Source organism: Ranitomeya imitator, chromosome 3 (genome assembly GCF_032444005.1).
Source record: "Ranitomeya imitator isolate aRanImi1 chromosome 3, aRanImi1.pri, whole genome shotgun sequence".
In the NCBI taxonomy this organism is placed as follows: Eukaryota; Metazoa; Chordata; class Amphibia; order Anura; family Dendrobatidae; genus Ranitomeya; species Ranitomeya imitator.
Window position 1 is genome coordinate 80,932,304 of NC_091284.1, and position 12,316 is coordinate 80,944,619.

General features: G+C 45.8%; 1 protein-coding gene across 1 annotated transcript in view; it reads right to left on the reverse strand.

Annotated features, from left to right (window-relative positions):
* GABRR3 (gamma-aminobutyric acid type A receptor subunit rho3) overlaps positions 1–12,316 on the reverse strand; it is a 155,978-nt gene that overhangs the window by 23,067 nt on the left and 120,595 nt on the right. The window contains exon 5 of the mRNA XM_069760045.1: positions 7,668–7,750. Within this exon, the coding sequence (XP_069616146.1) occupies positions 7,668–7,750 (83 nt within the window). The remainder of the gene's footprint in view (positions 1–7,667; positions 7,751–12,316) is intronic.

Sequence of the window (12,316 nt, forward strand, 5' to 3'; positions counted from 1 at the left end):
ATTTGGGAAGGCCCCAAAATTAAACGAATGGCTAATAGAGTTGAACAATAGCTGGGTGCGGCTGGTATAGTTGTCTAGTCATCCAAAGGTACGAACTGTGGGATTCAACCCTGGTGAATTTTAATAAATGTTATCCTCCCCACGTTGGCTATGGACAGATGGATGTGCCTGCCAGTAATCACACCCCCTTCCATGATAAACACAATTTGGTGGTGGTGTTAACCAATTTCCTTTGGCGACTTCCGCCTCCTCCTGCCTTGTTCTTCCTGTGAGCCCACGTTGTCAGGTGGGAACACTGTCATTAGTACTTCTACCATCATGCGCTTGTATTCTTGCATTTTGCAATCCCACTCTAGTGGCAGAAGTAGTGATAGTACATTGTCCTTGTACTGGGGAACCAGCAGGGTAGCCACCCAGTAATCAGCAGTGGTAACAATTCGGGCAACTCGGATGTTGTTACACAGGCACAGTAGCATGTATTGACTCATGTGCCAGGCTGCACAGAGGAAACAACAAACTGTCCTCAGAGGAAGGGGTATAGTCTGGGTCCTCTGTATCCCCCCCAGCTACGCTCCAGTGAACACGGTTCCTCCTTCTTCTCATCCTCCAAAACTGTCCCCCCAGCTGGACCTGTTATGATCTGGTGGTTTAGGAACAACATGAGACAAGCTCTGAAGGAGGTGGTATCTGTACTGACCGCAAACCCTGAAACTAGCAGTGCAACTAAAAATAGCCGTGGGGGGTACCTGACGCTCCCTAGACCCCTCGGCACAGCCTAAGATCTAACTACCCCTAAAGATGGAAACTGGAAACCTATCTTGCCTCAGAGAAAATCCCCAAAGGAAAGATAGCCCCCCACAAATATTGACGGTAAGAGGAGGGGAAAATAACATACGCAGAAATGAAATCAGATTTTAGCATAGGAGGCCGGTCTAGCTTGATAGATAGGACAGGAAAAGATACTGTGCGGTCAGTATAAAAACTACAAAACAATCCACACAGAGTTTACAAAAATCTCCACACCTGACTAAAGGTGTGGAGGGTAAATCTGCTTCCCAGAGCTTCCAGCTAACAGAAATAATCCATACTGACAAGCTGGACAAATATAGAATGCACAGAACAATAAGTCCACAACATGTGGACTGAAATGAGCAAAGCCAGAACTTATCTTTGCAGAACTGGTCAGGAAACCAGGAGAATCCAAGCAGAGATGTGAATCCAGCCAGGAAACATTGACAAGTGGTACAGGCTGAAGAAAGAGCCAGACTTAAATAGCCGAGCAGAAGAGACGATAAGTGGAGGCAGCTGATGACAGCTAACTCCAAGGAGCAGCCATACCACTAGAAACCACAAGAGGGAGCCCAAGAGCAGAACTCACAAAAGTGCCACTTACAACCACCGGAGGGAGCCCAAGAGCGGAATTCACAACATGGACCATTGCGTACCTGGCCACTATTGGTACAGGAACTCACCCTCAGAGCATGTGTGGATGACAGGCTTGATAATGTTGTGCATGGTCTCTGTTCCTCCTGCTTCTTTTCCTCCTGTTCCATCACCTCATCCATCATGGTCTGAAGTGTTTTTTTTTCCCATAAGGCATAAAAGTGGTATAGTAAGGCTCATGAATGCGTCATCAGCACTTGCCATGTTACTGGAATATTCGAGCAGTGCAACACTACACACACGTCCTTCATGGAGGCCCACTCATTGGTGGTGAAGTGGTGGTGATCCACAGAGCAACTCAGCAGAGCATGCTGCAGCTAAACTCCACTATTGCCTGCTGCTGCTCGCACAGCCCAGCTCTGCTACGAGATTCAGCAGTAACAACCACTCATCTGTCTGCTGTTTGAACCAGGTCCACAGATCGTGGGCGATGTGGGATTTTTGCCTCAATCAGAGGAGTTTCAGAACAGCTTGCTGTTGTTTCTACCTGGCTGTGCTGAAGTTGGTGCAGGTCTTACTTTGACCGGATGATTAGGTGGTGGAGGAAGCGGAGTAGGAGAAAGAGGCAACTTGGACATAGGAACGCCAGCAATTCTCTGTGGTGGTAAGCTTTGCCCTAGAATGCCTTCTGCCTTAGGCCCAGCTGCCAGTACATTTGCCCGGTGGGCAGTTAAGGGAGATATAATGGCCTTGCTTACTGGTGCACATATCGGTGGTTATGTGGACCTTGCCACTGATGCCGTTGCGCAATGCACATTTCATTTGGTCCACAACATGTGTGTGCAGGGCAGGGATGGCCCGCCTGGAAAAGTAGTGGCAGCTGGAAACAACATATCGTGGGACAGCCACTGCCATCAATTTTTTAAAGTCGTCCGTCTCCACTAGCCAGAATGCCAGCATTTCAAAGGCCAGTGACTTGGAAATGCTGTCATTGAGGCCTATGGCTCATGGGTGGCTAGGTGGCTATTTCCTATTTCCCTAAAGGGTTTACATGATGGAGAGATGAACACTTACATGGAACAGTGCTGAAATGCTCGGTGACACTGGTGGAGAGGTTTGTGCTGATGTATCCTTTAAAGGCGGGGAAGCAGGTGGACCTGTTGATCGTGAGCACGAAGAAAAGGTAGAGATTGCAGCAGAAGAGGAAGCAAGAGGAGGCTCAGATCTGTCATGCTATTTAAGGTGTGTACTCCACTGCACCTCGTGCTTGGAATTCAGATGCCTCGTCATGAAGGTGGTGCTCAGGCTCAGATTATTTATGCCTCACTTCAGGCTCTGATGGCACAGCATGCAAACCACCTGTCGCTTGTTGTCAGAACATTTCCTGAAGAAATGCCACGCTAAGGAGCTCCTTTGAGCTGGCTTTGGTGTTCTCATTTCCTCTGCGCGGTGGGCAGTAGCAGTCGATGTAGTGGCTAAGGGCTGCACGATGTGCTTTTGCACCCTTCTCCCTGTTATGCTGTGCTGCTAATACAGCGTAACCACCTCCTCTTCCTCCAACTGCTCGCGTCACTAGGATGGCCTCCGCTCCTTGTGGGGTCTAGGACCTCATCATCCCCCAAATCATCTTCCATCCAGTCCTTACCCCTGTCCTCTTTGCCGGTCGGCACACTGCAGAAAGATGCAGCAGCTGGCACTTGTGTTTCATCATCATCATCAGACATGTGCTGTGGTGTTCTGCTGACTGTGTGGACTAACTGTCCCATGTACTCATCCTACAACTGAGCAAGTGTTTGGGCATCAGTGCACTCAATATCTTCCACTTGTGGGGTAGACATAGGATGATGGCCCATGCAACCACAGTCAGTGGGTTATCAAAAAGCAGAAGTGACTGCTGCAGGACTTGGGGCTCAGACTGCTTGGCTTATTTGCAAGAGGGTGAGGTGGAAACCGGATGACTATAGTCGACAGGTGTCAAATCTGCGCCTTCTGCAGTGGGCTGGGTGGAAGATAATGTGAATGAACTGGAGGCACTCTCAGCTATCTAATCTAACAGCACCTCAACACGTTCTGGCTTCACCAATCGTGTAGTGTGGTATTTGGCCCCACAAAATAATGCATAACGTCCTGTGGCCTGCGTGCATCAGAGAAAGGTCTTGTATTTAAGCATGTAACTGAAACAGAACAACCACACCCTCTCCCACCAGCAGCAACTACACAAGCCCCATAAAGGTCATGTCCTTGTCCTTATCCCTGGAGTCCAGCACATAGGAAACCATTGAACTGCAGGGGCTCTGGGCTTACACAAAATGTCGGCAGAGCCCCGCAGCACCGGAAACACCTGCAGCAGCACCGGACACCCCCGCAGCACCACCGAGCACCCACAGCACCACTGGACACCCCCTCATCCCAGCCTGTGGCCTGCAGCAATGGTACTGGTAAGGTATACTCCCATACTAAGACGCACCCCCATTTCCCCCCCAAATTTTTTGGGAAAAAAGTGTGTCTTATAATCCGAAAAATACAGTAATTATTTTCTAGGCCCGGCCAAAACTTGTACAGACACAATGGTAGAGCACTTGGCGTATTGCAGTGATAAACCCCCTCACTCCTAAATGCTCGATTTCCTGCATCTGGTATAGAAGTGGTTGCAGCCGGAGTCCTCCACACCAGCCCAGATGGTAGAGTGGGTCGTAATGGACAGATTTAGTCACTTACTTCCCAGGCCGGTGCAGAGCTGGGTTGCTCAGGGGGACCCCCAAAATGTAAACAACCTGATGGGCCTAGTGGAAAGGTACCAGGTGGTCGAGAAGTTCATAAGGAAGTTGGGTGGTGTTGCATCCCAATATTGGGATACCCAGAGGGAGCCTGAATCCCAAAAGAAGGGTAGTAGAGCCACTACTGGATGGAGTCCGAGGTCCTAAGGGGTTGCTGATGCGTTGCCAAAGGCCGCTGGTAAAGAGTTGCTATGATGGAGATGTCACGATCTTGGACATATAGCCACCCATTGTCCTATGTCGTATTAGCAGATGAACTGCAAAAGGGGTTGAGAAAGCTTGACCGCAAAACGCGCGTCAAGGGGCCGCTGGGTGTGTTGGGGAACCATCCGTTTACATATGGGTAAGCATGTGGGAATTACTCTTTCAATAGGAGTATACAGTGGGGCAAAAAAGTATTTAGTCAGTCAGCAATAGTGCAAGTTCCACCACTTAAAAAGATGAGAGGCGTCTGTAATTTACATCATAGGTAGACCTCAACTATGGGAGACAAACTGAGAAAAAAAAATCCAGAAAATCACATTGTCTGTTTTTTTAACATTTTATTTGCATATTATGGTGGAAAATAAGTATTTGGTCAGAAACAAAATTTCATCTCAATACTTTGTAATATATCCTTTGTTGGCAATGACAGAGGTCAAACGTTTTCTGTAAGTCTTCACAAGGTTGCCACACACTGTTGTTGGTATGTTGGCCCATTCCTCCATGCAGATCTCCTCTAGAGCAGTGATGTTTTTGGCTTTTCGCTTGGCAACACGGACTTTCAACTCCCTCCAAAGGTTTTCTATAGGGTTGAGATCTGGAGACTTGCTAGGCCACTCCAGGACCTTGAAATGCTTCTTACGAAGCCACTCCTTCGTTGCCCTGGCGGTGTGCTTTGGATCATTGTCATGTTGAAAGACCCAGCCACGTTTCATCTTCAATGCCCTTGCTGATGGAAGGAGGTTTGCACTCAAAATCTCACGATACATGGCCCCATTCATTCTTTCATGTACCCGGATCAGTCGTCCTGGCCCCTCTGCAGAGAAACAGCCCCAAAGCATGATGTTTCCACCACCATGCTTTACAGTAGGTATGGTGTTTGATGGATGCAACTCAGTATTCTTTTTCCTCCAAACACGACAAGTTGTGTTTCTACCAAACAGTTCCAATTTGGTTTCATCAGACCATAGGACATTCTCCCAAAACTCCTCTGGATCATCTAAATGCTCTCTAGCAAACTTCAGACGGTCCCGGACATGTACTGGCTTAAGCAGTGGGACACGTCTGGCACTGCAGGATCTGAGTCCATGGTGGCGTAGTGTGTTACTTATGGTAGGCCTTGTTACATTGGTCCCAGCTCTCTGCAGTTCATTCACTAGGTCCCCCCGCGTGGTTCTGGGATTTTTTCTCACCGTTCTTGTGATCATTCTGACCCCACGGGGTGGGATTTTGCGTGGAGCCCCAGATCGAGGGAGATTATCAGTGGTCTTGTATGTCTTCCATTTTCTAATTATTGCTCCCACTGTTGATTTCTTCACTCCAAGCTGGTTGGCTATTGCAGATTCAGTCTTCCCAGCCTGGTGCAGGGCTACAATTTTGTTTCTGGTGTCCTTTGACAGCTCTTTGGTCTTCACCATAGTGGAGTTTGGAGTCAGACTGTTTGAGGGTGTGCACAGGTGTCTTTTTATACTGATAACAAGTTTAAACAGGTGCCATTACTACAGGTAATGAGTGGAGGAAAGAGGAGACTCTTAAAGAAGAAGTTACAGGTCTGTGAGAGCCAGAAATCTTGATTGTTTGTTTCTGACCAAATACTTATTTTCCACCATAATATGCAAATAAAATGATAAAAAAAACAGACAATGTGATTTTCTGGATTTTTTTTATCAGTTTGCCTCCCATAGTTGAGGTCTAACTATGATGTAAATTACAGACGCCTCTCATCTTTTTAAGTGGTGGAACTTGCACTATTGCTGACTGACTAAATACTTTTTTGCCCCACTGTATATGGAGAATTATTCTCATGTATCTCTGTACGTTGGTTTACATTTGATTACCGTTCATATGTAGCTTACTCTGGATGTATTAGTCTCTCCCATACAACCCAGTGTACCTGTATGCCTCCTCCATATTTCCTTTCTGTATGTGCTATGACTGCACTTTATTAAATTGACTTGCTGGCTATTTATGTATTAATAAAATATTAACTTTCACTAAGTACTATTATGCTTTGTGGGACTGCTTTACTCCGCTTTTTTGTTTTTAGATACGTTAGTTGGCATTCTTATTGAAGGATGGGAATGCTTTTTTGTGATTTGTTGTATCTTGATAGTAGATGTTAGGTTTGGATTTGGGCTCTTACTGCCATGCTTTATTTTTAAGTTTTGATTTAGTCAAGAGCCTCCTTCAAGCACATGAAGTTGGCAAGACTGTGACAGTTTAGTCCTAAAGAGCAGGTATTGGTGTTGGTCCCCACAGTGAAAAAGTAAGTTCCTGGCCAAGGGCTATACGAAGTGGTTGAAAAGTTGAGTGATGTGAACTACAAGGTCCACCAACCAGGGAGAAGAAAGCCGTACCAGGTATATCACATTAACCTGCTGTAACCATTGCGAGACAGGGAACCAATGGAAGCTACATGCTTGGGTCCAATCCTGAAACCAGGGTCGAGGATACAGAGACACTGTCACAAGCCCAGAAGCAACAGTGCTGAGAACTGCTTCAGAGGAACTGGGACCTGTTTTCAGAGTTGTCAGGATGTACGCAGGTTGTGGCGCATGAAATACTGACGGAATTGCATGTGAGGGTGAACCAAAAGCCGTATCGGATTCCCGAAGCCCGCTGTGAGGTGATGTCCAAGGAGATGAGAAGAATGTTGAGCCTGGGTGTCATCGAGGAGTCAAAGAGCTGCTGGTCCAGACCTATTGTCCTGGTGCTGAAGGCGAATGGAGAACGGGTTTCTGCAACAACTACAGGAAGCTAAATGAGGTGTCCAAGTTCAATGCATACTCGATCCCCCGGGTCGATGTGCTCATTGAGAGGCTATAGGGTCAGCCAGATATATCACCACCCTGGACCTAACAAAAAGGTACTGGCAAATTCTCCTGTTCCCAAGTGCCAAGGAGAAGACAGCGTTCTCTACACCTAATGGGTGCTTTCAATACACCAAGATGCCGTTTGGTCTGCAGGGAACCCCAGCTTCCTTCCAGAAGGCCATGGACCGTATCCTATCTTCTCACAAATAATACACTGCAGATTATCTGGACAACATTGTGATCTTCAGCTGTGTTTGGGGAAGTCACATGCAGAAAGTTTAGTCAGTAGTGGATGTACTGAGGAAAGCACGGTTTATCATAAACCCAAAGAAGTGTGCCATGGGGAAAGAAGAGGCAAAATACTTATTCTACTTTATCAGCATTTAAAAACTGAACTGGTAATCATATCATTAAGGAAATGTTATATATCTGGGGCATATTCTAAGTAACAAAACTGAATTATGTTCTTAAAGTAATATAGAAACCTACTTACAACTTTCCAGTTCTAAAGAACAGTTCTGGGTGTCCAGTGGAAATCGGCTGAAATCCATGAAGCACATCGACGATACGGTTATCCTGTAACATTACAGGAAATAATGGTGTTACATACGGTAAAACTAAATGTACTAATATTAGACAGATTATTTACGTATTGATTTTATTATATAGCTATATGTTAAAATGTTACTATTATGGACAATTTATATCACTTATTGAACCAGAATTTTTTGCAATGAAATAAAAGCTTTTGTCAATTTTAAACTCAGTTGTGAAGTAACATAGTCACCTTTTCACAGCACAATTTAGGAAATACTGTATATATTTTACATAACAAGTGGAGTATGGTTATAAATACATTAAATTACTTATCCTGAAATGATTTCCAGTTCTGGCGCTGGCTGGTGCGATTTTCCAGAGCAGTATTCATTACTCAGCAGGTTGATGCTGGAAATGGTTGACAAGCCCATTGAGAGACACAATCCTTGCCAAAATTCTTTTTAGATGAGTACAATCCATTATACTACAAAGGACTTAGGGTACCGTCACACAGTGGCACTTTGGTCGCTAGGACGGCACGATCCGTGACGTTCCAGCGATATAATTACGATCTCGCTGTGTCTGACACGCTACTGCGATCAGGGACCCCGCTGACAATCGTACGTCGTAGCAGATCGTTTGAAACTTTATTTCGTCGCTGGATCTCCCGCTGACATCGCTGAATCGGCGTGTGTGACGCCGATTCAGCGATGTCTTCACTGGTAACCAGGGTAAACATCGGGTTACTAAGCGCAGGGCCGCGCTTAGTAACCCGATATTTACCCTGGTTACCAGTGTAAATGTAAAAAAAAACAAAACAGTACATACTTACATTCCCGGTGTCTGGTCATGTCCCTCGCCTTCAGCTTCCCGCACTGACTGGTGAGCGCCGGCCAGCCGTAAAGTACAGCGGTGGCTGTCCGGCGCTCACTGTCAGTGCAGAGAAGCACAGCGCCGGGGGACAGACACGGAATGTAAGTATGTAGTGTTTGTTTTTTTTTACTTTTACGCTGGTAACCAGGGTAAACATCGGGTTACTAAGCGCGGCCCTGCGCTTAGTAACCCGATGTTTACCCTGATTACCAGGGGACTTCGGGATCGTTGGTTGCTGGAGAGCTGTTTGTGTGACCGCTCTCCAGCGACCAAACAGTGACGCTGCAGCGATCGACATCGTTGTCGTATCGTTGCAGCGTCGTTTTAGTGTGACGGTACTCTAAGGTGCATGTGTTCCATCGAAACAGACAATGGCGGACAGAAGAGACAACTTTTGTCAGGTCTCAAAGCCTTTGATCATAGTTGGCCCACCTTCAACTCCTCTTTATAGAAAGGTACCGTCACATTTAGCGACGCTGCAGCGATCCAGACAACGATCCCGATCGCTGCAGCGTCGCTGTTTGGTCGCTGGAGAGCTGTCACACAGACAGCTCTCCAGCGACCAACAATGCCGGTCCCCTGGTAATCAGGGTAAACATCGGGTTACTAAGCGCAGGGCTGCGCTTAGTAACCCAATGTTTACCCTGGTTACCAGCGTAAAAGTAAAAAAAAAAACCACTACATACTTACATTCCGGTGTCTGTCCCACGGCACTCTGCTTCCTGCACTGACTGTGAGCGCCGGCCAGAAAGCACAGCGGTGACATCACCGCTGTGCTCTGCTTTCCGGCTGGCCGGCGTTCACAGTGCAGAGAAGCACAGCGCCGAGGGACAGACACCGGAATGTAAGTATGTAGTGTTTTTTTTTTTTTCACTTTTACGCTGGTAACCAGGGTAAACATCGGGTTACTAAGCGCGGCCCTGCGCTTAGTAACCCGATGTTTACCCTGGTTACCAGTGAAGACATTGCTGAATCGGCGTCACACACGCTGATTCAGCGATGTCTGCAGGGAGTCCAGCGACGAAATAAAGTTCTGGACTTTCTGCACCGACCAACGATGGCACAGCAGGATCCTGATCGCTGCTGCCTGTCAAACTCAACGATATCGCTAGCCAGGACGCTGCAACGTCACGGATCGCTAGCGATATCGTTCAGTGTGACGGTACCTTAAGTGCATTGTTAGCGAAGGAGAAGACTGTAAGTGTTCCCAATGGGACAGATATAATGGGAGAGACTAATGAAATGTCACTGCAAAACCCTAGCACCATCATAGGAGCCTAATTTGATCTGAACTCTCATAAATGGAGTTATACAGAGCAAAGGCTGGATGCCTTAGATTTCTGCCTGCACCCCCCACAGTGAATAGTTAATTGAAGCAAATTATCTGATGGAGAGCCAACATGAAATGGAAAATGGAATGGAAACCTAAGCCAAAGCACAAAACAATTACACCACATATGATAGCATGGCTATAGAGCATGTGAAATCCATAGTTACATGATGAGAAGACTCAAAGGTACATGGAGTACATTGTGTGTTCCAAATTCACTGCATCACGTTTCTGCATCAATATTATTTTTTTGGTCTCGACCATTTTTTGCCACAGAATATCAGAGAACTTGTTTTACGGCCATAAAGTGCAGTAAAGAAACGTTTTCTGATGTGCAAAGCAATGTATTAACATAACAAGATGGTAAAAAGGTTTCAAATTTTGTCAAAATATATAATAGAAATGCATGTGACACTAATAATTTAGCCCACCTTGCTAGACATTTTCTATCTTTCTTTTGCATACTTCTCATAGACCTTCAGCTTTTCCCATTAGCAGACAAAGAAGAGGGTCCCTCTGCGGGAACAATATATGGGCCCTTTGCAGTCCAATAGTTTGTCATATTGGACACTTCTAACTGCTTTAGAGGTAAAAGTGGCCCCTTACCTCTTGGGCGCCTGTGTAGCTGCACCAATGGTATGTCCACCCCTGCCTTACTCCACATCTCCTACACATCCTGTATCCCCTCTTTTTTACTATGTTTGGTGTCTTTTTAGCTTGGGCAGGTGTGGCTGTTTGTGTCATGAGCTGCCCCGTAGTCCATACTCTGTGTTATCCATATACTGCTCTTTTTACGGCTTATGATCACACAATTGTTTTGTAAAGAACACCCCCATCAGCGATGAGAGTTAAGGAAGTGGAGGGAGTACCCATCACCTTTGGTAAAACTGAAAATGCAGCTTTGCTGGGACATTTTTACCCAAATAATAACACCTTAATGTCACGTGATCACTGCGGCTGACCAGTAGTCGCTGACTGGCGGCAGTGGTCATGTGACACAACAATGTCAAGTGACGTGCTAGAAATAGCAGCGCCGACATCCCTGTAACTGCATTGCTGTGAGTGGTAAGTAAGGGTTGTTTTCATTTTATACTGGATCCATAAGTCCAGTAGTAGACAATTCCTTTAACTCTTTTCTGACATCGAGCATAATAGTTAAATGTTAGGCCCCTTTCACACGTCAGTTTTTTGCCAGTCACAATCCGTTGGCTCAAAGGATCGACGGATCCATCACAGATCTTGAAAAACTGATGCGACGTTTTTTTTCGACGGATCCGACTAGCGGATCTGGGTAATTGGATCCAAAATAAATCGGAGCATGCTCAGTTAAAAAAACGGAATCCGTGATTTGACGGATCCGGCGCCCATAGGCTTCCATTTGAGCAAACGGCAGACGGCGATGGATCCGTCGCTGTCCAATTTTTCGACGTACACAAAAAATGTTACTTTGTCCGTTGTCTCTGGTCGCCGGACAAACAATTTTCGACAGATCCGGCAAACGACGGAAGAAATGTGAGGCCATCCATTTCAATCCGTCGCTAATACAAGTCTATTAGAAAAAAATGAATCCAGTCGCCGGATTCGTTTTTTTCAAAATTCGACTGATAGCAAAAAACTGATGTGTGAAAGGGGCCTTAGCTATTTAACTATAATAGTTAACTGTTAACTGATTAACTGATTAACTCATTAACTGATGACCTGGATTTCCCGTGCGCTTGCTGGAAGCTTGAGTTAGATGCCTAGTGCATCTAACTCAAGCTTCCAGCAAGCGCACGGGAAATCCAGCTCATCAGTGACCCTGTCACGTGATCGTGGGTCACCGATGCGTTGGCATGACAACCAGAGGTCTCTAGCAGACCTCTATGGTTGTCATAGCCAGATTTCTAATCACCCCCCCTTTCTCCCAATTCAAAATAAAACAATAAAAAAAATCAAATATACACATATTTGGTATCACCGCGTTCAGAATTGCCCAATCTATCAATATAAAAAAAATTAACCCAATCGTTAAATGTTGTAACGAGAAAAAAGTCAAAACGCCAGAATTGTGTTTTTTTGGTCACCTCAACATTGCATTAAAATGCAATAACAGGCAATAAAAAGATCATATCTGCACCAAGATAGAATAATTAAAAACGTCAGCTCAGCACGCAAAAAAAAGCCATCGACCAACACGAGATCATGGAAAATTGAGACATCACGGGTATTGGAATCTGGCTTAATTTTTCTTTGTTTTTTAACAAACTTTAAGGTAAAGGCGGCAGTGTTAGTGTGACCAAGGAGACCGTTTCGCGTTCCTGGGTCAGAAGGCCCCGCAGTGACCGAGGTCCCAGGTATTGGCTATGACAATCAAAGTTGTGTTTTCCCTTCCCAGTTTTGTTTTGCCACATTTGTGCATCCCC